The sequence below is a fragment of the Crocodylus porosus genome, unplaced genomic scaffold, assembly GCF_001723895.1.
Source record: "Crocodylus porosus isolate Cpor-Errol unplaced genomic scaffold, CroPor_comp1, whole genome shotgun sequence".
Classification (NCBI taxonomy): Eukaryota; Metazoa; Chordata; order Crocodylia; family Crocodylidae; genus Crocodylus; species Crocodylus porosus.
In genome coordinates this window covers 15,205,789-15,232,794 of record NW_017728917.1, presented here as the reverse complement: position 1 = coordinate 15,232,794, position 27,006 = coordinate 15,205,789, and the positions used below count along the sequence as shown (strand labels likewise).

Below are 27,006 nucleotides of genomic sequence, written 5' to 3'. Positions count from 1 at the left end.
TGTTCCCTACTATTGTTGAAGCAAAATCAGAACAAAATTAAAGTATTTACAATTACTTTACCCAACCAGCATCTCTCTCCTTCCTAGTCATAGCCAATTTTCTTCCCATCCTGTAACTCTTCAATACTCTCAAGTTATAAGGGCAGACAAGTGTTGCACCATGCAGAAGGTGGTCACTGGTTGAATGTCTGCCAGGCCTTAAGTATGCATATAAATAGATAACAGTGCTACATGTGTATGCCATGCACAAAGAACAGAAATAAGAATTCTGTAACTCAGAGAATAGAGCATTTAAGGAAGGAAACATTTCAGGCAAAGTAAGGGCTTTATCAGAGGCCACAAAGAAAGTAATTGGCAAATAAGACAAAGCTTCAAAAGCAGATGTCTCCCAAAATTATGCTCACTCATCTAGATCAGAGATGAGAAACTCATCTGAGGCGCTGGGCTGGATCCAGACCATGGGGTTCTTTGTAGATCGGATCCAGCCTGGGGCAGGAAAGCTGCTACAGTGACAGTGAGAGGTTTGGCAGTGGCAGCAGACTCATGAGAGTGAGTCCAGGGGCAGAGGTGGTGCACCAAGCTCACCGCTGATGGCCACCCCAGCAGGGACAGAGGGCTCCAGATTTTGCAGTAGGCTCTGCCCCCTAACTTCCGGTGGCCAGCCAGTAGCCCAAACAGAAGATCCACAGGCCAGATCTGGCCCACAAGCTATATGTTTGACACCTTGATGTAAATCAATCTATCTATCTTTCTTGATTGTATCCAACAGGTAATGGGGGGGGGGGTGAGGTGTCAAAGTGTTGAAAATATATTGCTGTCTACTGTAAGGAAAATGAGTTCCCAATTCCCTGTATACCATTAACCCTCAAGGTCAAATAGTCAGTCAGCACAGCCTTTTCAGGCACTTTGGAAACCCTTTCAAACAAGTCATATGGGTTAGCATATTGTCATAGATATGATTTTTTTATTCTTATCATTAATATAATCCCCTTACATTTTGTTAGTTTCATGCAAAGATTTGGTTAACCTGAAACAATCAAAAACACCTATTTGGATCAGTCTATTTAACCTTTTTTCCATTTGCAGACCTCTAAAAAAAATTTGAATGGAGGTGTGGACCCCTTTGAGTTGTAAGTGTGGGTACTCGCAAACTTTTGATTGAACATGATAATCTTTCGTAGACCCCTTATATATATAGTCTGTAGACCCCAAGGGGTTTATGGACCTCAGGTTAAAAAAAAAACTGTAGATGTAGAGCCTCTACTCTACCCAAGATGCCCACAATATCTTAACATAAGTTTGAATTTCCATCAGTAATATTTTGTTCGCTATTGTATAAAGGGGTCAGCTTTATTCCATGTTCCAAAAATACTACTATTATTATTATGATGAATTAAAAAGATCATTAATGACAAGCAAAAATATTTCTAGATATATGATTGCAGAATACATTTCCAAGTCATTCTAGTTGCTCCTTAAATATTTTTAGCTTTTAAATCAGGATGGATGGAATAATGCAACATATTTGGCCAAGAATCTCTCTGTTGTGATTTCACTTCAGTACAGTCATATCACAAGTGGACCAGGCACAATCCATTCCTGCTTATGTTGCTATTGGAACAGTTCTATGAGATTTGAACGCTAGGATCAATCTCACTGTACCTGCTAAGTCTTCTGCCCTATGTTGTTCAGCAGTTAAAGTCCGAGCATGTCACCCATCACCACCAGGGCACTGACAACATGCAGGTTTCCACAGCTGACTCTTCAGTTGAAGGAGGATTCACTTATTTCTGAAGTGCTGTGCAAAGGTCTTCCGAAGGCAGACTTGCATTTACATTTCTATCAAATGTCACACTGGGTTTTGCAAATATCACAGAGTCTTCACTGGCATCCAAAATAGGAATGGTACTCCAGTGGAGCTCAGTTCATCTACAACCCCCACATTCATGACATGCCAGATATTTTCAGTGAAGGGATAAGAAACAGAGACAACTTGCTATTTAAGCCATCAGCATTAGGCTTCAGAACTGGCACTGGCTGTTCTGCACAGGGTCTGAACCACCTCTGGCCAGAGCAATTCCACTACCTCCAGGTTCACTAAAGCACTATTTGATTGTCTTACCTGTCCAAAATTTTCTTTTCAACTGTTAAGGCTCATTTAAAAACAAAAAAACCCAAACAGCAGGTTGCACTTGGAATAAACCAGCAGGCTTGCGAGCACAGGCTATGTGCACCCACAGCTAAGGACATGGACAAGCAACCTTGACACGTCTAGAAGCAGGCAACAGTGGCTATCTTAGAGGCAGAGAAGCAAGCTGCAATGCCCCTGGCCATAGCGGGATACCAGCAGGTGGAGTGGGCACAGCACTGCAGGCAGCAGAGACATACCAGCACCGGGAGACATGCACAGGGCTAGGAGAGACCGGCAAGGCACCCTAAACCCCAGGGCTTCAACAGCCACCCATGCAAGCACTTCCCGCGCTTTTAGCCCCAGCCCTACGCAGGCGCACTGGCCGCCGCATACCCCGCCCCTTTCTCCACCCCAAAATGCGCATGCGCTCCACTCCCCCTCCCTCCCAGCCCGCCGAGCCCCTTGGCTCCTCTCACACTGTGACGCATGCGCACGGCTAGCCCTGTCATTCATCCCAGCCCGGGCGCATGCGCGGCCTCGCCCCGCCCTGGGTCCCGCCCCTTGCGGCCCGCGGAGCATGCGCCTCGCGCCCCTCCCTCCGGCGCGGCTCGCGTGACGGCGGCGGCGGGAGTTAGTCCGCTCCCGGAGGGAGGCCGAGCCCGCACCCGCGCCTAGCCAGCCGCAGCGGGGAGGGGCGGCCCGGCCCGGCCCGGCTCGGCTCCACCATGAGCATCGAGATCCCGCCGGGCCTGACCGAGCTGCTGCAGGGCTACACGGTGGAGGTGCTGCGGCACCGGCCGCCCGACCTGCTCGGCTTCGCCGCCGACTACTTCAGCCGCCTGCGGGATGCCCGCGACCAGCAGCAGGCCGCGGCCGCCGGCCGCAAGGGCGTCAACTTCGACGGGGAGCCCATGCAGACCGAGTCCAACGGCGAGGGCGAGCCCGAGCGCGGCGCCGAATCCGACTCCGACGACTCCGACTTCGAGCGTAAGGGCCGGGGGGGGTGCGGGTGCGGGGAGCCCCTCGCCGCCGGCCCGGCCTCCGTCGAGCTCCGTCCTGCCCCTAGCCAAGCTCCAGGACGGCGGCTGTGGCCGGAGTGATCGCGGGGCTGCTGTCCTCACTGGGGCTGGGCAGTGTCTCGATGGAGTGGGTGGTGGGCGCGCTGGTCTGGTTGTGGCACTCCACTCCCCGCGCTTGGCTGTCCCCTCTCCCTGCAGCCTCCCCGACTCGCGCAGCCCAGTGAGACCTAGCGGGCCGGACCCACGCGTCTTACAGGTGGACAGATAGGCCTGTCCTGTGGCAGCTTGCAGTTCCCCTCATCTCTCCAGTTGTGCGCTCCCCTCCACCGTCTGGGACCTGCTGGTCGACCTTCTTCTGGCTGGGAAGCAGGCGGTGGCCGGAGGGGCCCTGGGGACTGCGGGGCTGCTTTCCTCGCTCTGCTTCACTCCTGTCTCCGAGCGCAGTATCGCAGGGCAGCGTCCGCTGGCTCCTGGGGCTCGTTTGAGGGCCAGTGGGCGCTGTCCGGTGTGCTCTGCTCCATGTCCCCCCCCCTTGGCGCTCTGGTAATGAACCTCTGACCTCCCTTCCTATCCCTATTTTCATTATTGTTTGCAATTCAGTAACACGTCACTAGTGGCCTCCAGTAATACAGGGCATTTATAGTTTCCTTCATGGGCCGGGGTCCATGTTTTTCTCTGATGTGTAGAAAGTCCTGTCCCGTGGCAGCCGAGAGTGGAGGCTGCAAGGGATAGTGACCTGGGTCTGACCAGGGTCTCACTTGCAGCCTCCAGCGTTTAAAGTGGAGGAAGTTCAGATTCAGTGGCGGTGCCCTTCACTTCTGTGCTCAGTAGTGACTGATGCCCCTGTCTGCCAAGCACATGTCTGATCCCGGTTTGAACTGGCAGTTCACAGCTGGTGGCAGTGAGTTCCACGCTTTAATGACATGCTGTGTGAAAGAAAACTTGGTCCCAGAGCCATAGAGAAGTGAGGCTGGAAGCAACCTCCAGAGGTCAAGTAGTTCGCCTGCCTGCGGCAGGATCTGTCCAAACCGTGGTCTGAACTCTGTGCAAGACTACTGTCAACCCTGACACCACACGCCTAACAACCTCATTTGTTTTACCAGCCACAGGTTAAGTATGGTGGCCAACATCCTGCTTCTATGAAATGTTGTCAGTGTAATCTCAAGAGGTCCTGGGTGGACTTTTCTGCTGCTAGCTTCAGTTGAAGCTGGGGTGGCTCCCACTAACTATTTGTTTCCTAGCATTCTTTGCTGTGCCCCCCTCCCCCCCGAATTTGTGTTGCTCTCCTTTGGTTTGTGTTGTCCACAGGGTTAGAAGGAGCACTGTTGAGGGAGGGCTCAGTGTCCTGCCCCATTATCACTAGGAAATGAGCAGGGGGAGAGGGGGTTGGGTCTGGTGTTGGGAGCTTCAGCTTGCTGGGTCTTTCTGGAAGAAAAGAAAGCAAAGGTGTGGGGAGTGGCCCAGGGACGGCCAGAATGGTTGTTAGGGCACGGCTTGAGGTATTGAAACATGAAATGCACGTCATGCTACGTATGCGGCAGGAAGGGTCTCATGCTGCTGTGCAGTTTGTGCAGTCCTGAGCCCCAATGTGGTCATTCAAGAATAGAGTTATAAGCCCAACTCTTTATTTTTCTTTGAGAATGATCTGGGTACTTGATGGTTTTGCTGTGCAGTTTGTTTGCAGTAGCCCACTATAATAAAAATGTGCTGAAATGACTTCCTTATTTTTTATCCTCAAAGGGCAGACATTCTGAACATTTCATATCTTTTTCCCCATTTATATTGATGCTTTATGTGGGGGAGAGGTGGTAAACACTTAGCTGCTCCTTAATGCTGGAACTGATACCCTTATAGTTTTATTTTTGTTATGCACTAATGTAGTGTTTTGTTTGGGTTGGAAAGTGAAATGTTTAAAAAGGCTTTTGTTGAGCTTCAAAGAAAACCAAAATGCTTTCAGAGCCTTTGGAACAGCACTTTTTAATAAAATCAGAGATTTAAATATAAACTATTTGATACTTAATGCTATTCTTAATCTTGAGTTAACTAAAACAAGGAGAAAAAAAAGCATTTTCTGGTTATTTATGTCTTTAAAAAGTAGTACACTCTCCACTCCCACTCATTGCAATGTTCAGTTGCCTTGCTTTGAGGTCATATCTCTTTGACATACAACGTGAGTAAAGGTTTATGGCTCTCGATATTGTGAGAGTGCTTTAAGACCAGTTATTAAGTGTCATCTCTTGATACAATTTGTTTTCGCACTATATTCCAGCTCTTTCAGATGTTATTGAAACAGCAGCATATTAAACTTCAGGACAGACTTTGAACTAGCCATGTTTAGAGACTAACATCATGGTCCTCTCAGGATAGCCACTGTAAAAACCAAGATAAAGTTCTTCTTTGAGAAATTTATAGTTAAGACAGGGAATTGGGAGGGAAAGCATTTAATGTGACATGATGGCTTGCCAGTTTCAGGAGTTCTGGCTTTTTTAATTTTAATTTTTTAATATTTTGTGGAGTAGGATGTTCTGTTCTGGGACAGTAGAAAAATAAAGTGACAGCAGACATTGAAGAAGAGGGAGGAAAATTGAGTGAATGGAGGTTAAAGTAGTGACCAGTAGCCTGTCTGGCATAATCATGCTGTCTCCACTTAATTTTTGTCTCATCAAGAGTAACTACACTACACACTTTAGATATTTTCAAAGTATCCCTTGGTTTGTTTTTTTTATCTACTTGACCCTAGCATCTATGAATCTGTGAATATATATCAGATATTGAAATACAGAACTGGTTGGAAAACAGTATCTTTTTAATTAAAAAAATGGAAATTCTTGCAGACATTTAACTACAAGGGTATGTCCATGTGCTGCTATTGTGCGGGCTGTAGTCCCTAGTATAGAAGTCGTCTTAATGTTCTGTGTTTAATGCTCTTGCAGAATTTGAAAGATCCACTTCCAGATCAGGAGCTGGGCACCTTTTCTGATGGATGTTGTGAGACCAGACTATACACTTCCTAATTTTTTATTTCCAAAGGAAAACTAAGATTCTGCACCTAAAGATTGCAAGGTTATCTTTCTAAGTGTAAATAGCTGTAGTGCTGTTTTCACATCTGTGCAGGCGGTGCCACTGCCACCAGGTCTCTTCATGGCATATTTCCAGATAGCAGCAGAGTTAAATCAACAGGACTGGCCAGCTTTGGTTTTCTTTTTCAGAATACCACAGACAGGTATGACACTGTCAGTAATACTACCACCTTGCTGCTGCTGCTGCTGCTGCTGCTGCTCTGGAAAACAGTGAACTTGTGCAGACACTGGGGTCATTCATGGGAGAGAATCCAAACAAAGGTTGCTGGGGTTGCCCCTCCATAACAGTCAGAAAGCTCTGGGCTAGGGAAGAGTTGATCATTTATGTCTGTTGATGGTGGATGAAAGTTGGGATACAACTGGTATCACAGTGTTTTATAGTAATTGAAAAAAGCTGGAGTCAAAGAGTGTGAGAATTGTATTGGTCACTACTGAACCTTACCGAGTAGGAGAATAATTAGTCATTTACTTGCTCCCCTGTTGTTCTATGGTCTTGTCACCAGAAAGACACAGGACAAAAGTAATATTTTTAACAAGTGTCCTACTATTAATAGTAGCCCCCTGCATTATTTCTTTTTAAATTTTTTCCTGCTGGCACAACCTAAAGTAGTCAGTTTCTGGTCTGTTGCCCTTTGAACAACTGAGTAGCATACAGTTGCCCTGCAAATTGAAAACCTGAAAGGGAATTGGGTGTTTTAAAGACTTGCTTCCAATGAAACATTTTAAGTGTAATCATGGACATTAGCTCTGGAATTCGTAAAATCTGATACCTAGTCTTGGTCAAATTTGGCCCAAAACTTAGGCCAAAAAGTTACAGCGTGGAAGATGACTATATTTAAAAAAAAATGAAATAGAAGAAACATAGTTTTCATTTCTGCACCTTTGGTTTCATATTACATTTGTTCACCTTAACATACAGGGAGAGTATTTTATATCTGCCGTGACTGTGAATATAGTCTGGGGTTTGATGACAGATATTTTTTCTTTCTTGAGTATTTTCAGCAATTAAGATAAAATCTATAATCAGAACAGACTCCAAGCCTGCAGTGAAATATGTGTGAAAGTTCTTTTGTTGGTACCCTAGTGACTATGTGGTTCCTTTTCTTATAGTAATAGCACTATAGCTATGTTATAGAAAGCACTGAGAGTTAACCAGACTTCATAAAAAAAACCCAACCCAAGTATATTGTAAGTCTAGTCACTGTAGCTTTGTGCTAACTTACTACTTCATCAGGCCACTAGATATCTGTCTGAATCTCAGTGCTTGTCCCTTTCCCTTAAATTTGTCTTAATTTTAACTTCTTTGAGCTCTTTTATTGCAGAAGTTGGTTCTTCAGTAAAGAGAGGAGATTAGTGGGTGTGTACCATTACTATTAAAGTAGAATAAGATGGCACACTTAAATAGAAATTGTAAGTTCTTGAGGGAGACCAGAAACACTTATCTGCATGGGAGAAGACAGTTAAATTAGTCCTTTTATTCTTACCAGTAAAGTGTTTTTCCTTGAGTTTTGTGTTATTTGTGTTATCAGACACATCAGTCTGATCTCTATCTGATTAAAAGGAGTAACAGATAAAATAGGGAAGATCTACAAGTAAACTGGAGACCACTTCCTTAACCTATTATTAAAGCAAGCAGCATGTTGATACCATTGATCCAAAATATGCCCTTCCCAGTAAAGGAAATATAATAAATATATGAAGCAGAACTTCTTGAAATCATCTTATTGCTGTTATTTAGTCCTTGAGAAACATCTCTAGGCTATGTACAAACTTTTATTTCTAGCAGTGGAAGCGTGGGAACCTTTCATTCTGGGAGAAGGTAAGCCATAGTAAGGGGTACAGTTGTTCATTCTTCCAGGAAAAACGCTTCTGGGAGCAATTTCTGTGTGGTTGTAGTTGGGTGGCTTTTCTCCCAGAATAGTTATTTTTGCTCTGGGAAAAAAATCTGGAACTTCTGTACACTTACGGTTTCTACTGGGAGAGGGATGATTCTCCCAGTAGAAACTGAACATGTGTTGTACTTGGCTCTGCGGTAGATAAGAAGTGCTAAGGGAAGCAAGAGAGCTTTATTGTCTTATTGAGGCAGCTGCCCAGAGGTTGCATGATGGTATTCTGATTTCTTAACTGAATTCCTCATTTTTTCTTGTTAACAATTGTCATAATGATCAAATTACCTTTTCATATCAATATAAAAACTGTATTTGTTCCAGGCAATGCTAAACAAACTAATCTTGGTAAAATGGACTGCTTTTCTGCATGTATTATAGCAGCGCTTACAAAATTCAGTTTCCTCAATAATCACAATTTGTTTTAGTGCAGCTGCTACTGGGGATTGCATCTTGATGCGGTGGGAGAACGATTGTGTGCTTTTTTTGATCTGCTCTCCTAAGCGACTCAAGGACAAAAATAAATGCTTCTCAAGTGCTTGCCCTTGAAGTAATCCTCTTTGTGCTCAACTGTTGCAATGGAGAATTCTGCAAATGTGCTGGAAGAACAGGTAAAGATCCACCTGTTTAGCTCTTCTGCAGAGAGTTTCCTGGTGTAACTCTATAAATTCACAAACTGACATCTTTAAAGCCTCAGGGCATCTTTGGAAAAATCAACAAGGAAATATGTTCTCCTAAAATGTCATCTGCTACAAAGTGATTGAGTAGTGGTGGGAGCATCCAGTCCATCTGTGGAAAGAAAAATTGAAGCCTTTGTCATCTATTTAATTGTTAGTAAAATCAGTTATACTTGCAATGCTGCCACAGATTTATTAACACTGTTCCTACTGAATCTCTCTGGTTCTACACTCTCCTACAACGTACTAGATGGAGGAGTAGATTTTTTTATTTTGTATTTTTGTATTTTAAGCTTTCAAGAGACTTAAGTTTGTATAACTTGTTTATGTTTTGACAAGTCAAAGTTCCTTCCTGTGCTTGTGAAATGGCAACTGGAATTTTTTTCTATGGCAAAAATTAATTGGGGTCAATCTTTTTGGTGAAGGAAATAAGGAACGTTGGAGTTTATGATGCAGTCTGTTTTCACTTTCAAATGCGGTTCCATTCAAGGGATTGCTGCAGAGCTTTCCTGTGTGTTCTCTAAAATGAAAGTGGTTTTAATTTGAACAGCATGTTTGCCAAATAAACCAGTGTGTCTGTAAGTGCTATTTCCTTGAAAATAAGGTAGATGCTAGTTGTACTGCTTCCCCTTATTCTAGTTTGCATTTTTTGCTGTTTACCTATAGTTTGCAACTTGGCTTAGTGCTGCAACATGCAAGGACACAAGTCCAAAAGGTTAGTGTGCTGTTGATAAATCGCCTAGTACACTGTAGGCACTATGCTAGTCTAATGGCATGAGACTTATGCCACTACTTTTGCCTTTAAGTTGGCACAACTTGCACCTTCGTACCCTAATATTGTGGTGATAAAAAATTGTTTCACACCTTATTGTGGTGTACAAACTCCAAAAGAAGATAGGATTCTGACTAACTCCAAACCTCTGAGGTTGTGTTTAGATCTTCAGAAGTGATGGGGAAGCCTTAGCAAACCTGACTATAGATTCCATAGATGTTTTAGGGTTGAAGGGACCTCAATAGTATGTTAAGTGAAGTTGAGGATGAAAGGGGGAAAAGTCTTGCAATGAAAACACTGTACATTTTGTGAATGTATTTTTGAATGGCCAGGGCATGTGAGTCCAGAAAATGAGTTTTAATGTTTTGTTTCTCTTTACCTCACCTTTTTCTAATACTTTGACTTGGGAAGGATTCATGATTTATCCCTCCTGACAGTGTAATAAGGAAAATTTTAATTTATTGTTCAGTTAATTCTTTATAATACTGTATTAGTATCATGATAGCTGTAATGGTGCAGGGGGTACAGTTATGTGAGAAGTGGGCTTTAGTCTTATATTTTATTGGACAACTGTATAGTTGGGAAAGATGGTGGACAAGCTTTTGGGTATAATGACATTTCCTTATTCTTATAGACATTTTGGCATAACAGATATTCTGTGGGTATTTGGGGAAGAACAGGTACCAAACAATAAATAGTGGTTTATACATAACCGCACATGTAATACATCAAGGCACTAATGTTTTTAGGATGACACCTGCAAGATTAAATAAAAGTAATACATTTTAAAGTTAATGGGGTTATCTTTACATTTCCCCTGAACAGATGAAGGAATTTTGAGCTATTTAATATATACAGAATAAGTATGGATGCAGTGCTATCTTACCCTTCTAAAGCAGGAGTCGCTGACCTGCAGCATGTGCCCCTAGTGTTAGGGGCAGCCTGTGTATGTGATGCATGGCAGATCAAGGAGGGATCAGGGAACACAGGAGCAGACAGGGCAGGGAGCTGAAGGCAGAGTGGCAGAATGGACAGAGAGCATAGAGTAGGGAGCAGAAAACAGAGGAGAAAATCAGGCAGAGGAAGAGGATTGGAGTAGCTCTAAGGGTGGGTGTGGGGCTTTATTTGTGGCATGCCTGCCAAAAAAGTTAGCCCCGTATTTTGGAGCAGCGGAGGCCAGGTCAGTGGTTCTCAGCCAGGGTGTTGCAGAACCCTGACGTCCTTTTAGATCTTTTAAAGGGCGGCTTTAGGGTGCCATGCAGTGTTAGAACTGATGGGTGTGCAAACTTGATTAACACAATAAACCCAGAGATTTCAAACAGGAATCCATAGTGTTGAAAACGTGCTGACCTACTGTCGTCTTTGAGTTCTTTGCAACAGAAGAATTGTTCTACTTTGTAGTCAAATTTGTAGACACTAAGAGCCGGCATTTTCTGAGGGGTGTCTTGAGTCTAATGGGGGAGGAAGGGATGGACAAAGGATGTGCTTGAGTCTAAAAAGTTTGATTTTTTTTTTTTAATTTTTTTGATTTTTTTTTTTTTGCCTTTTCTTAGCCTTGTGGTTTTGTCATGGGTGCACTCTTGGATAAAATTGCAGAAAAAAATGAACTGATGACAGGCTGTGCTGGTTGATCAGTTAGATACTTGTACATTAATATGAGGCTAAATCCTACACAGGTGTCCTCCCTTCATGGTTTCTCCTGTTTTTTCTTTTTAACTCATGATTAGTGATAATTATTTTCTGCAGTATGGTTTGCCATGTCCTTGGCCTGTTAGGACAGCAGTAATAAGTGACCTATTTCCATTCTCTTTTAGTCTGGTACTGGAACAAAATATCTAGAGTTTTGCTTTGTTAATGTAGTTGTCAGATATAACTTGCTATTCAGCTTTTATTCTTTTAAATATCTATTTAATTCTTAATACTGTGTTTTCTTTGTTGCACTTTTGAACTGTGCTTCATGCAAATGTTGCAACAGTAAGGGAGTCTATTTATATGTTAATGAAGGTCTAGAAGAAATGTTTTCAAGAATTTTTAGAAGTGCAGAAGGAACGTTGATTTAATATGTAGATGAATTACAGTTTATTTCTTCATATAAGCAGAAAACTGAAAGAATGAAAACAGGCACCTGAAGGGGGATAAGAGCTCTTTGTTTGGTAAGTTTAAAAAAAAAGTTCAAAATCACCTGTTTGAAATAAGCAGACATTACTTCGTAGTGCTGAAAAAATACTGACTTATGAGGAAGGAAGAGGTCATGCTTCAACCTCCAAAGGCATCTTGAACATTATATTAGAAAATTTAGCTATATAATAAAAGGTTACAATGTGTTGGTGTAACAGATTTTAGGATAGCCTCACATTCTTCAAGAGAAATGTCAGTTCACTGTATGTAGCTTTTACAGAAGAAGGTGATTAAGAACAGTCTGCATGGATTCGCCAAAGGCAAGTCATGCCTGACCACCCTGATTGCCTTCTATGACGAGATGACTGGCTCTGGATGTGGGGAGAGCAGAGGCCATGAGATATGGGGAATTGAGCAAGGCTTCTGGTACAGTTTCCCACAACATTCTTGCAGGCAAGCTCAGGAAGTACAGGTTGGATGAATAAACTGTAAGGTAAATAGAAAACTGGCTGGATTGTCAGGCCCAAAGTGTAATAGTAATCAGTGCTCGATGTCTAATTGGCAGTTGGCATCAAGTGGAATGCCCCAGGGGTTTGTCCTGGGTCCAGTTTTGTTCAATACCTTCATTAATGACCTGGAAGATAGGATGCAGTGCACCCTCAGCAAGTTTTTCAGATGACACCAAGCTGAGGGGGAGTAGATATGCTGAAGGGCAGGGTTAGGATTCAGATTGACCTCGACAAATTAGAGGCTTGGGCCAAAAGAAATCTTGTGAGGTTGAACAAGGACAAGTGCAACCTCCTGCACTTAGGACAGAACAATCCCATGCCCTGGCAGCAGCTGGGCAGCAGCTCTGGGGGGTGAGGGTGGGCAGTGAGCTGAACAGGAGCCAGCAGTGTGTTCTTGTTGCCAAGAAGACTAACGGCATCCTGGGCTGCACTGGTAGGAGCACTGCCTGCAGATGGAGGGAAGTGATTCTTCCTGTCTGTTCAGCACTGGGGAGGGCATATCTGGAGTCCTGTGACCCAGAAGGATGTGCGGAGAGCAACAAAAATTAGGTTTAGGGGGTTGGGGCGCATGACCTGTGAAGAGAGGCTGAGGGAACTGGACTGATTTAATCTGGAGAAGAGAAGATGGAGAGGGGTTTTAATAGCACAGCCGTGCTACTGACTTGACCTTTCTCATGCTTGAGAGAGTGGTGGTCAGACATAAGTAAAGCATTCTCTTGCTTTCTAGAATTGTCTTTTCTTTAACTGTCTGGCTAGATGTTTCCTGAAAAACCAGTCTAGTCCTAGCCATAGCAGGATGCATGTAGTTCAAGACATAGGTTCTATTTTTAGTATTTTAGTGATATGCTGTGACTTCAGGCAAATTATTTTAACTCTTTGTGCCTCAGTTTATTGAGCTCTAAAATGTGCACACTTAAAGCCATCAGAGAATTATTTTGATGATCCTGTTAAAAAGAGCAAAGTATTATGTATAAGAAAGATACTTGACAACTGTAGGTTTCATGGATTTGACATTTAGGTTAAAGGAACCTCAAATCCTGGAAATTGTGTGGCTTGTAAACTATTCTGTCACTGTACTCCCTTCTCCTTTGAATAATACCAGAATACTGATGCTGCTTTGCAGTAGCACTCTGGTTTTAAGACTGCAGATTCTAGCAGGAGTAATCCACCTTAAATCAGCAATTATGAACAAGTACATTTAAAAGTTAATTATCATTGGCTTTGCCTCCTTAAAATATTGAGAGTAATGGCTAGTCAGTGTCTGCCAAGGCTTTTTCCTTACTAACAGGACTGATTGCAGTATTTTCTTGTTATCTTTCTTGTCTTTATGATGTGCAGCTGACTTTGTGTTACTATCTGTTTTGTTGTAACAGCCTGTCAGTTTACCTATGGGACATGTTCTTTTTTTCTAAAAAAAACTCCTTAACTACTTATAAATGTACCATATTATGACTGCTAACATTCTTTATAGACTTTCATGATTTTATGTTCAGTAAATGTCAACACAGTGGTGATGTAGTTTATCTATTCTATTGCTCTGTAAGTGCACACAGCCCTTTACAAAAAACAACCTTTATTACTATGGGTCAGTGTTCATTGTGTCTTCTTAAGTCTGGATAAATGGCTTGATAAACTAATGCAAAGTTTGCATTTGAGTTAATTGTTAATACTATCCTAATATTACAGTAGGTAACTGCACTTACTTTTCCCCTCAGCAGAAGTTTAAATTAATTCCCTTGTGTAAATTAATTCAACATTCTTAGGTTCAAAATGTTGCTTTGTCAATATGAAAATGGAAAGTGTTTGTGCATCTGAGCATAAGTAGCTCCATTGTAGGTGCTAATGTTTCCTGGAGTAAAACATTTTATAAATAAAAGCCCAACCTGTGCACTTGTTCAGTTTTTGTTTTAAACCCAGGATCACTTGTTACCATACCTCAGGCGTGTCAGCCAGCTACATTCCTATTCATTTGTGGTCCGTTTTAATTATTTATTGAGCTCTGCATGAACCTGTTTCATGTATTTTCAGTTTATCATTAGTTTCTTCACTTTTCCAATTAATAGTTGAAATAATCTTCATCCAGTTTCTTCCCCTCCAGTCTCTCCCTTTTACTAGCATTTTTTTACATGCAAAAAGTTTTGCATATTAGGAAGTTATGTCTATAATCAGTTGAAAAAGGGAAATAATCCTCACAGTGACATGGATGAAAGTACAGTGGGTTTTTTCAGATTTTAGGAGTTTTGTCCAAAGGGTTCCATAGACATGATATCTAGACGAGTTGCAGGCCTGAAGCAGCCTTGCAAAGCTGTGGTACCCATGGTGAGTTATCTTAGATCCTGAACCTGATATTCACAGCAGCTTTTTGAGTCTGGGCTAAACACAAGTATATAACATAAGATCAGCTGTTTACAGGGTCAGGTGGTAGATCTATCTAGCCCCTTATTTTGTCTTGCACAGTAGCAGAGCATGGATGCTTAGAGGTCCATGGTGTACAGGGCATGTCCAGAATTTCCCATCCTCTGCTGTTCTCCCACTGCAGCTTCTAGCATTCAGAGGTTTAGGAAATTCTGATGCAGAGGCTGATCTCCCTATATACCATGGCTAATAAAGTTTATGTAATGCATGGAAATTACGGTGAGCTGCTTTAGTGAAAAGAGGCTTCTGTACAGAGCTGTGGAACGAATGGTCAGTGGGATTAAAACGAGCACACAAAGGTTAGTGATATCAGTTGAGTGTAGAACAAGTTCTTTGTGGCAGCTGCTGACACCTTCTCAGAATTAATCTCTATCTGGGTCCAGAACCACTTGATTGTGTTCAGCTTTACCTTGCTTTTATAGACTATTTAGTCTTCCTGAGCATGGAAAATACTTTGAGCATTGGGAATGCTGACCTGTTTGTTTTGCATGACTGTATATCCTGCGTTCACCTCTAATCCGATTAATGAGAGCATCTGACAACCATGGCTTGTAAGATGCAGGACATTTATTTTACTAAAGTACAAAGTCTCTTAATGTTTAAGAAATAATTATAAAGGTTAGCTCAAGAGTGTTGAATATTCGTCCTACTCAGAGAAGGTAAATTACTAATCAGCTGTTTGGCAAGATGCTAATTAGCTGTCTATAGAATAAACCAGGATATTCATGTAAAAAGAGATAACAATGTCATTAAAAAACAATTCATGTAGCAGAAGCCCAACAAACATGGGAATAAGCTTGATGTTCCGTGTAAAAGCATGATCTCTGAGTGAGCCAGTACTCCTTAACTTTTCAAGGAAGATTTACAAAAGCTATTTAAACAATTATGATTGTTCTCTCTTGCATTGTTTTAATGTTAGAAAAGCCATCTGAAAGAGGTGTTCAGAACAAAACAGGTAGAGCTCGTTTGGGTTTTTAGCCTCGGTCATGTCAGATCTGTCGTACGTCTTTTTGTTTTGTTTTCCTAGAGAACCTTCTGGGTGTCCTAGATTATATTATCCTCACAGCTGATTTAGAGCACCTGGAATATCACATTTTTAACATTTTTTTTTTCCTTTTGCAAGAAGTCAATAGGGTTAACCCCCCATTTGTCTTTCTCCTCAAAATGTTATTTTTTCTAACTAAAATAACTTTCTTTTCCATTTCCATTTGCACAGTTTAATCTTGACTCTTCTTTTTCACTAATACTTCAGTCAAAGATTTCTAGAGATGGGAAAGATCTGAACGTCTAATGTGTTTTAAAAAGGGTTTGGTTTTTTTAAGACAACAAAACCCAGTTAAGGTCTATCTACAGCCTAAAGAAAAAACAGGAGAGGCATGGGGAAAAGATGTAAGAGAAATCAGCCTACACACTAGAAAGACCAAGCTTTTTCAGGGCCTGGGTGGTATACTTTTTGAGGGTGAGCAACAGTGTGAATGACATGGGATGCTGTCGGAGATTCAGTAGCGGCCATGCCTCCTTTGGAATTGGTATGATCCTGGGTCCTGGTGGTATTGGATTGGGACACTGCTCTGTTTGAGCTATGTTTTCAGATGAGAAGTAAAATTAAAGTCTTGACTGTGTTATGGTCATTAAATACCCTTTGCACATGTCTGAATAGCTGTAGTATTAGCAAGTCCAACCCCTAGCTTGGATAGCCACGTCCTGCCTTTTCAAAGCCCCAGCAGATTCAGTGACAGAAAGTTTTCTAGTCCTAAACTCCTAGAAGCTGTTGCTTTGAGCTGCTAAGAAAATAGAGGCAACACTTCTTGTACCCAGTATGAGATGCTTTGGGCTTCTTCAGGATCAAAAATACAAGATTGAAATTATCTGCTAATACTTTTAACCTTTTAGGATAAAAAAATCTCTGATTGATGATATCCATTAAAAGTGCAGTTTCTTTCCTGTGCTTACTAACATTAAACTGTATAAAGGATTTTAACGTGCAGATTTTGTACTTGTGCAGCAGGATTACTACAGTAGATGAAAAGAGCTGGTTTATAGGATCAATCTGTCAGTGGAATAGGTTTACATGAAGGATTACTGCAGCTGTATTTTATTTATATTTTGTACTTGTATGTGGAGCTATTATTTACATATAAATGATAATCTTTTGAAGAAAATGATGGAAATTGTAACAACTTTATAGCTACTCAAATGCACTGAATGATTGTCTTGTGAGTACTTTGCTTCCAGTTACATTCATAAATGTGAGTGTGGTTAGTGACATGGGTTCATAGAATAACACTGCTCCTTTGGCTTCTTTCTCTTAGTTTATTTTGAAATTTTGCAAATAAACTCTACAATAAATGGCACAGTGTAAAATACCCGTGTGTCTTATTACAGTGTTTTCTATAATAAACAACAGACAAAGAGGACAAAGATGTAGTTTAGGAAGGTAGGTAATGATGAATATTTCTGAGAAACCTGGATGTAAGGAAAGGACCAAAGTGTATCACAAAAGGTCAGAAAGAGAATCAAACATCATGGTGCCAATCCTACATAAAGACCTGCACATAAAGTGTGTGAAGTCAAACAGGTAAGGTTTTTTTTGCAAGACAGAGGCCTACAAGTAAGAAGACAAGGTAAAAAATCTAGAAATCTGCTAGTGCAGGATCATTAGGTTATCTAAACATTTGCTGAAACTCTTCTGGATTCATCTATGAAGCTCTGAAATAAAAACCTAATGGTTGCAGAAGTGCTTTGTCTGTGGTAGGCTTTCTTTGTTAAGACTTTCTTTAGATCTTGGGGTTATATCAGCATCAGATAAGTCACTTCCTATTAAAATAAATGTCAATATTAGATCACCGAGTGGTTATTTTGGCTCCCTCTTGTCTTGGTGCCCCTCAGTCTTTATAAGGTGACATTCCCTTTCTCTGTGAGACCAGAAAGCAAAACAGATATTTGTTCTAAACCTGGGCTTAAACTGCCCCTAAGGAAGTGGTCTCTAGACTTTTCCTTTTCTGTGTGATGTGTGTGAGAAACTCCGGGTCTCACTTTGTAGCAAGGATGTCACAGGGTCTGAGTTACTTCACTGGATTTAGTTCTCCAAACTGCTACTTCCTTTTCTGAAAAAATCTTTTGTCTTTTGAGGATAGCTTGAAAAGTAGCTCCTCTCTTTTTCTAGAGATGTCAGGTAAGCTGAATGTACTCTGCCTTCAGCTGGCACATGGACAAGGTTCATGTTGAGAGAGTTGAGTAGAGCACAGCAAAACCAGTTCTAGATGGGTGTGGGTGAGATTCATGCTCACTTGGTTCTGCAGTGAAACCTGGCTCCCAGCTAGTGCATGGCCAAGGTCCAAAACAAGGTAGTGGAGCAGACCAAAGTATAACTTAGCTCTGAGTTGAGGCATAGGCAAAGTGTATGCCAAAATGATTGAGTAGCTTACATGAAAGATTCTTTCATTGTGATAGCATAGAACTAGGAGTGAGGGAAGGTATTTTTTTATTTGGCTGGTTTCTTTTTTCTTCCAAAGGCCCCACTCATTCCAAGAGCTTGCAGAGCAAGCTTGGAGGTTTTACTGGAGTCTTCTGAATTTCAGAAACGGGCAAGGTCCTTCTGTTGCAACATGGAGGAAGAAATAAATATTTGACAAATAAGCAAATTTTGTGTTAAGAGTTTAGAGCAGCGATTTTCAAACTGGGTTATTTGGTGCTTTGCCTGAATTTTAATAGTGGTGGTGGAGTTTTTGACTAGTCGATGTGTGGTGAGTAATAGCATTCACATCTGTGTTGCCAGTCTTCCCTAGAGAATGAACATGCAAGATGCATCAAGTGCGCAGGGGGTTAGAAGCAGCAGTGTTTTGGAGGAAAATGAGTATGTGATGAAAAAATAGGTTTGAAAACCACTGGTTTAGAGAGTTGCAAAACATTTCACCTTTTCACCAGCTGTTTTAACTATGAGGCTTCTGCTGTGAAAGGGGCCTTCTCCAGTGAGTTTTTTTTATACTGATGAGTGTCTTTTCTCCAGTGGTTCTGGCTCCCTCTTTCTGTTCATTTGGTCCAATGCAGGGAGCATTGGATGAAGTGATTTAATGTTGTCTTCTCTGGGAGTTGGACTTTGAGAAACTTTGGACTTCCTTTCTCTCCTCTTCCAGTCTGCAGGTAGTTGCTGTTTGCATGGGGAGACATGCACATGCACAAATTAAAATCTAACCTAACAGGTGCTTATGCTTTTAGAAAATGAAATGCCGGAAAACCTCTTGAACCTAAATTTACAAAGCTGCTAGGTTTCCCCAACAGCCTGTCCAGGGCTGGTATCTCACGTGGCTCTTATTGCTCTATGCCCCAAAGTGCCACAGGTATATCCTAGGAGGCCTATGGCAGCTGCTCTGGGACATGCTGAGTGTGTTGGCCTTTAAAATCTGATGTTGTCTGCAGTATCTCCGGGGAGAACAGGCACTCGGCAGTCCACTGGGGCTTTAGGGAATAAAGGCAATAGAAGACTTTTCTTCTAGTCTTCTTCTTTCGTATGGCTGACTTGGGGCAGCAATTATAAGTCCAGTTTAAGGTTAGTTAACCAGTCTAATGCTCTTGAGGAAAGGAAGTGTATCTCTGCAATGTCACCATCAAATTTGTATAGCAGGCAGAGTGCTGTGATGTGGTCCATAGTTTGATCAGGATTGCCACAGTCACATTTTGCCGAACTCCTAGGACATCAAGTGACCACAGCAGCCAGTGAGAAAAAACTTAATTTAACTCTGTCTATTGGAAGAGCAGAACTGGTAACACAGCAAGAGAAATGTTTTGGAAAGGACACAACATTACTTGTGGCATAAAGATAAATGATGGGTTGCAGCCAACTTTATTTTGAGTCTCTCAGCAAGTTGATATTAAACTTTAAAACCCACCAGGACACTTATCTTCCCCAAACTTCAAGAATATGAAAATATTCCTTTTGCATATCTACTGAAGATGTGACTGGGTGGAGGCCGCCAAAGATACGCTAGCTTCTGCTGCATCGAGAAGCTTTTTTGATACAGAGGACTCCCTTTTTGAATTTGTATCTTCTGCGTATGTATTGACACACAATACATTTTCCTTTTCTTGAAGAGTTTACCTTTTCTGGATGACCTCACTTATTCAGAGCCTAGCAACCGATGGCATAAGCCTTCAGAAACATGGCTTTGAGCAAGCAAGTGGAAGAGCCAGTTACAGCTCTTGCAAGATCCTAGCATCTGAGTTACAACCTCATGCTCCCTTCTTTCAAAATGGAACCAGATAATGTTTGGCCAACTAGTTGCTAGCAAATCTCTCCTTAGTTTCTGGCTTGGTTCTTCGACTAGTTGGTCTTGTGTGGATACTATACACTGTTTTTATCTGCTGTCATTGAGCAGCAAGTTGATATATCAAGATCTTGGTTCAGATCAGTATTGTCATTTTTGCGAATATTGAATGTCTATCTGATGCTGGGTCAGAGAAGCGTGTCATCCATATGAATGCTAGACCCCGTAGAAGGGAAGCATATCTGGACTCGTGGCTTCAGCGTGGTAGATGAGGCAATGCCAACATGACTTGAGGAGACAGAGTATAGCCTATCATCAAGCTTACCCCATTTTCAGCAGATGACCCTTCAGAAATGTGTGCGCAGTTGTTAAGAAGGCAGCACTATTTGGAGAACTAGCCTTGTTAGTCTCCCGGGCAGAAATGCATGCTCTGTTCTTTGGGGTTCTGTACCAAGAAGGACAGTTGGTGCCATCTAGCTCAACCAGAGACAGACTTGTGGAAATGCAGCTGAGATCCCATAAAACAAACTTGCAATGTTTGGATGTGCTGCAAGTTGTTTTCAAACAACACCTTAGCATTGTATTTAGTAGATAAAGTATGTATTTTTTGCTGTTTGTAAATATTGGCTATATTTTCTGCCATCAAAAGTCAGTTGGTCTGGAATTTGGACCCTGTGATAGTTGATACCCACTGTAATTATAATAGTACGATGTATGTTTCTGATAACTTTTTATTTTGACCTTTAAGGTGGTGATTTCAGTGGCCACCTTGACCTTTCTATAGAAATCAGTTAGAGGATAAATCTCTAGTGATTTGTAGAACTCAACATAAATCAATAAATGGCAGCTGAGACAAGCACAACATGAAAGCAAAGTTTCTCAATGTTTTATTGTGAGGGTATTTAAGAGCAATAAACTCAGACACAGAGTATCTTTCTCACATTATCAAGAGAACAACAGAAAGAAAGCATGTTGTTCAGCATTTTTCTTTCAGTGTCCTACTCGGATAGAGAGGAAATTCAGTTTCTTTCAAAGGTGACCTGCAAAGTCAGTCACTCTGCCCTTTTTTGCTGTTCACAATTTATGAAGGACTAAAGGATTTTATAAAAAGCAAGCATAGTGTTGTTATTTTAATAATAGCAATTCTTATTTTCTGTGCATTTGGGGAAATCCTTGCAGTTGAGAATGAAGAGTTCAGTTTTGAACTTGCAGCTGAGTGGATGATGGTGCTCTTTCTGAGAGCTCCCCCCCCCCAAGTGCTCACCATAGCTTTCAATTAGATAGCTGCAGCAGGGTTTGAAGAGTCTGTCTAAAACCAGTTTTTCTTCAAGCTACTTGAATTTCAGTCTTCTGTGATGTTGACACTCAGGTGTCAAAGTGTCAGTAGCTTTAGAGATATGTAACTTATAATTCCACTAGGCCTCCAGCAAACGGGATGAATTGAATACCTGGTTTTTCTACTATTAAAATTAAACTTAGTTAATATCTAAAGCCTTTTCACCTCTCACAAGGAAGCAAAAAAGGCACAAAGAAAGTATAAAGTAATCTTTTCAAATAATTAAATATAAACATATTAATTCCCTTCTTGAAACATAGTCTCAGGATCAGCCCTCCAGCTCCAGCTTGGGCAGAAATCAAGCAGATTTCAACAGGAGTTTTGTTTAGGCGCTGTTGGATCAGGCACTCAAGGAATAGCAGCATTAGGAAAAAAAAAAGGCAGACTGCAACAGGGTACAGGGTATTGGAGGCCACATAATTTTCAGAGACACTTGAAATCAAACAGAAGCCAGAATATGATCAACTCTGCCTTTATATTATCAGCATTGATACAGAAATTGGGAACAGCCTGCAGGGTTTGAATAGGGTATGTTATTTGAATATGTTAAGGATAGTAGAGGATCTTAAGCTAAAGAGAAGACTGTAATGGGTATAATTTTCCAAAAGAATGGCCAAGAAAGACAAATTCTTGTTCTTTTTATATTATATTTTACTATAATTGTGTTCGTTTTAAACAGTGGCTTTAAACATTTTTAGGCTCGAGGTACTGCTCTGAAAATGCCAGCTCTCTGTTTTTACTTGTTTGACTACAGAAAAAAAAATAGAGCAATAATTCTGTTGCAAAGAACTTGTGAAAACCACAGCAGGTCAGAATGTTTTGGAGGCTATGGATTCCTATTTGAAATCTCTGGATTTATCTTATAAATCATGTTTGCACACCTAATAGTGCTAACATTGCATGGCACACCACTGCAACTTTGAAAGGATTGCAAGGCACTCCAGGGTGCTTATATTGTCCTGGTTGAGGATCTGGGGTTTAAAGATTAAAGAGTTTGTCACTGAAGAATGTTTGCCTTTCATTTTGGTTGAGAGAGGTTTTTTGATAAGCTTTTGGGTACAAATTAGCTTTCCTCTGGTACATTGTGCTTGAAAGCGTGTCTAAAATCTCTCCCAACCATGTAGTTGGTTCACTTATAGGTATAATCTTCCCAAATATCCTTGCCTTCTACTAAAGTAGGAACATCAGGAGTTCCTTGCTTGGTGTCAGTACAACCACTTGCAACTTGACAGTATATATGGTTTCAAGGCCCACTTCGCATCAAGAATTAAGTGGGTTTCAGAAGTTTCCTCTCACAAAATGGCATTCCCTTTACTCTTCCCTTGTTTTGGAACATGGTTGTTTGCAACATGCTCTGTTACCTCCATATCTTCCTGTTTGTCAAATACTTCAATGGAAATTATAATGAATGAAGTCTTTTTTCCCAAAATACATTACAGACCCTTTTATTAGTATTATCAATGCTGCAAATTTAGAACTTAATTGCCAAAATGCATAATGCTTATTGGCTACTGTGTTATCTTTGGTTTGTATTATTTTATGTTCCTTTTTTGCTAATTTGCAGTATTCCTTTGTCAACATTATAAATTAGTAAGGGTCTACTGTGAAGTAAGTGGTTGAAGAATAATGATATACATCCTAGAAACAAATCTAGGGTCATGTATATTACCACTTTGTAAACCAGAAGTTCCCAAACTTGGGTCCAGGTTGACCTCTGGTCCATTTTGTTTCCACTTCCTTTTGAGAAACAAAGAGACCAGATGGGATGGAGAGTTGCTGTGGTTAATGAAAGTTCTCAAAAACAAACTAAGCTGTATTTAGCATGCTAAAATTCCATATTTCCTTAATATTTTCGTTCCTTGTAAGTTCTCGCTAACTGCATCATGGATGCTATGTTACTGCTAATGGGAGAGGCAGCAGTCTGTGTGATCAGATGGGAGGGACAATGTCCATGAGATTGTTTGTTTGTTTTTTAATGACACTGATATAGACAGTTTGTTCCTTTAAGTGTGAACAAAATATACTGGGAAAACTTAAACTAATCCCACCACTAAAACTCTCATGGATCTAACAGAACACTTGCAAACTTCAACCCTGTCACTTTAAAATCCTTTCCCATGCTTGGTGTGTATCCCTCCCTGCATTGTGAACTTTCCAGAGCAAAGACCTTGTACTTGTACTTGTACTTATCTGTAAAGCAGATTAAAGTGATATAAAGGGATGAAGACAATTATAATCTTGGCATTGTGATAGTTTATATATTAAACTAAATTATGCTGGCTGACCAAATATTGCAGTTACTCAAGTCTGTCTGTATTTAATAGGATGATGTATTTGCTGAATTATCAGAGCAATATAATGGCCCTTTTTGAGCAACACCGCTGGGAAATTGCCCTGCCATTTCCACTTAGTGGCAACTGTGTGCTAGGGACTTTCTCGGATACAGTGATAGGGTGCACCAGCCAGGAAATAGGCTGACAGCCCCTATCCATCACATGGAATTGATAGAAAGGGCATGCTCCTTTTAGAGAAGGGGGATGGAAGGTGAGGCCTTGTCTTGCTTTGCCCAGAGGAGTCTTTGTTTGACGTTACTTGAGTTTTGCAGTTGCATAATAAATTGTGCCCTCTGGCAGGGGCCTGACACAGACTTGGGCCTGGCATTGGTGATTTGCTGGGGTGGCCAGAGAACCTAGCAGTTCCCATGGACATAATTGTACAGAAGCAATGGTTTGCTTTGCCTGCTCCTGTCCTTGGAAAAACGTGTAGAACAAAGCTTTTGAAAGCTAGGATTGTTTCACATTTTCCTCAATGATGTTGCTTTTCAGCAAAGCACCTCTTCACACTGTGAAGAAATCTCTCCCTGCCCTGCAGTGGGGCAGCTCACTTGCTCTCCCCTTCCTCCTTTCAAACTGTGTGTTGTTAGGTCAGCATAGTCACCTGGGCAGCCGGGCTGGAGAGGACCTCCTCCCATCCCCACTTCCTGTATCTAGGTCCTTTGTCCTGAGTTTTTGCCGGGATGGCTTTTGGGCCGTGGGCCTTCTACCTGGGGATGCTGACAACTTTTAAAAGGATTGGTCTGCATCAAATAATGCATGCTTATGATTGGAACCAGGTGATGAGGTCAGAGAAATGATTTAAAAGTCAGGTCACCTGGTCTTGAGGGTACTCCCTCCTTGGGCAGGCATCTCTTGGAATACAGACAAGCATCATACTTAGGGAGCTGCCTGAAGCTGATATGCAAGTAGAAACTGGGACCCTAACCAGAAATTAGGATCTATGTGGAGGAAGTTGCATATTAAAAGAACCACTGAGCTCATATTTACAAGACTCAATGAACTGGGTATTTCTTTCAATTTGCTTTATGATATCCCCCTCCCTGTTCTCTCTCTTTGATCATTAAAAGGCTGTTTGGCTCCCATATGAGGGAAAAGGGGTCAGAGATGCTTTTTTGGTCCCAGAAGAGCTTGGCTGTTTATTAACTACCTCTAGCACATATCTAAGATTACCTTGGAAAGCTTCAAGCTGTAAGAAAAACCCAGAAATATTACCAGTGGGCAAAGTACCCTCCCACCAAGGTCACCTGGGCCTGTGTACACCAGGTGGCACAGAGCCCTAATGGAGACCATGGCCTGTGTGGTGGGAGTGTCACCCCAGGCTTGCCACGTGTGTTTTAGGAAGGGGGAGGGTCAGAAGCAGGTGCCCCTGGGGAGACTCCTGAAGTGTGGTTTTGGGTTGGGCACAGTGTGGTGGGGGGCTTAGCGTAGTAGCACCCCCTACTGTCCCACCACACACACCAAGAGCTAAATGCTGTACTCTATTTGTTTATACATAAAGAAGGCTTGGTTGAATTTTGAGTTCATGTGTGTTCTTAGCAGCAAAAATGTACATGGTCATTTCAAATAATATTGAATTCTGATCCTGTTCTCCAAAATGCTTCCGTTGTCATATGCATAAGGATATAGTTTATTTTGTCATCCAAACCATTAACAAAAATATCAATTAGAACTAGGCCCAGAATAGACTCATGCAGAACCCCACTTGAAATCCTGTTTCAGTGCTGTTCTACAATTGTATTTAGCTCAGTTTATTGTGTTCTCATCTAGACCATGTTTTCCTAGTTTGCTAATGAGAATGTCAAATGGAACTATATCAAAAGCCTTACTGAAATCAAACATTATCACATGTTCTGCTTCCTTCTTATTCTGTAAGCCACTTACCCTGACAAAAAGGGGAATTAAAATTGGAAGTTGAGTTGCTTGTTTATTGTCGAGTTGCTTTTGAGATGCCACATCTCATTCCCAAGGAACAGCTGTCTTTTTTTGTAAACTCATTTTTCAGAAAGCATTTGTTTAGCTCTATGCTACTGTATGGAAAAACAATACAGATCAAATATCGTGCAAGAGAATGTGAATCTTTGTGGAATCTATGTGCCTGTACTTGTGAAAAACGTGTGTTTGGAAATGTATTCTCATCCTCTACTGCTGCCTAAGATTACAGAATACCATATTTTCTCATCTACAATATGCACCTCCCTCCTGCTCCCCAAAATTGGGGTGCATGTTTTAAGTGGGGAAGCTATTTTCTTTGCTGGAAAAGGAGTACTTTTGGAGACATTGTGCATGACATGCAGCTGCCTGGATAGCAGCTGCTTGTGTCTGCTCAGCAAACCAAAGGGGCAGAGTCTTGTGCTAACTGTCATGCAGCTGTATATATTGGCGGAGTCCTGTAGCTTGTGCCTGAAGCAGCGTTTGAGGTGTTGGTAGTATCTTAATGCAGCTTGTTATGTGGAAACAATGCTTGTACTTACAGGAACTTATATAAATAACTTCTTCCTGTAAAGAAGTAGCTACTTCCCTTTGCAAGGATTTGGGGCCTACCCTTGTATGACACAGAGTATGTATGTCCTTCTGGATACAGTGTCCAGGAAATGTGGCATTGGAGGAGACTGTGTAGTTTCTGATGCCATGCTTCCTGAACACTCTGTATCCAAGAGGACGTCCTTCGTTACACAGTGGCCCTGACTCTGGAAAAATATTTTTTTCCCCTACATTCTGCCTCCCAGAAACAAAGGGGGGGGCATGTTGTATATGAGAAAATACAGCATATTATTTTATTTTAATTTGTTTTCTGCCTTTGACAGTGCAGTGGCATACTCACTTTGACAGCTTTCCTCCTGTCTTGTCCATGAACTTCTCTTACAATATACCAAGACATGCAGAAGGTTTGGCAGGATGATTTCATAGATTTCATAGGCATTAGGTTTAGAAGGGACCTCGGAAGATCATCGAGTCCAGCCCCCCACCCAAAGGGCAGGAAGTCAGCTGGGGTCGTAGGATCCCAGCAAGATAAGCATCTGATTTGCTCTTGAAGGTGTTCAATGTAGTGCTTGAACCACCTCCGATGGCAGACTGTTCCAGACCTTGGGGGCTCGGACAGTAAAAAATTCTTCCTTATGTCCAACGGTCTTGCAGTAGTTTATAACTGTTCAACCTCATCATCCCATGGGGCGCTCTGGTAAACAAACATTTCCCCAGATACTGGTGAACACCGCTGATAAACTTATAGGTGGCTGTCAGATCACCCCGAGCCTGCGCTTTTCCAGGCTAAAGAGCCCCATGGCTCTTAGCCTGTCATCGTAAGATCTGTTTTCCTGACCTCTGGTCATGTGCGTGGCTCTTCTCCGGACTCTCTCAAGCTTCTCCACAAATTATGGAGCCCAAAACTGGATGCAGTACTCCAGCTGCAGCCTCACCAAGGCCGAGTACAAGGGGAGAATGACGTCCCGGGATTTGCTTGAGA

General features: G+C 41.7%; 1 protein-coding gene across 1 annotated transcript in view; it reads left to right on the top strand.

Annotated features, from left to right (window-relative positions):
* Positions 1–2,762: 2,762 nt before the first annotated feature.
* The window catches only part of PRKAR2A (protein kinase cAMP-dependent type II regulatory subunit alpha), a 78,502-nt gene continuing 54,258 nt past the window's right edge, over positions 2,763–27,006 (top strand). Inside the window, exon 1 of the mRNA XM_019536762.1 lies at positions 2,763–3,118. Coding sequence (XP_019392307.1) covers positions 2,857–3,118 — 262 coding nt within the window. The 5' untranslated portion in view covers positions 2,763–2,856. The remainder of the gene's footprint in view (positions 3,119–27,006) is intronic.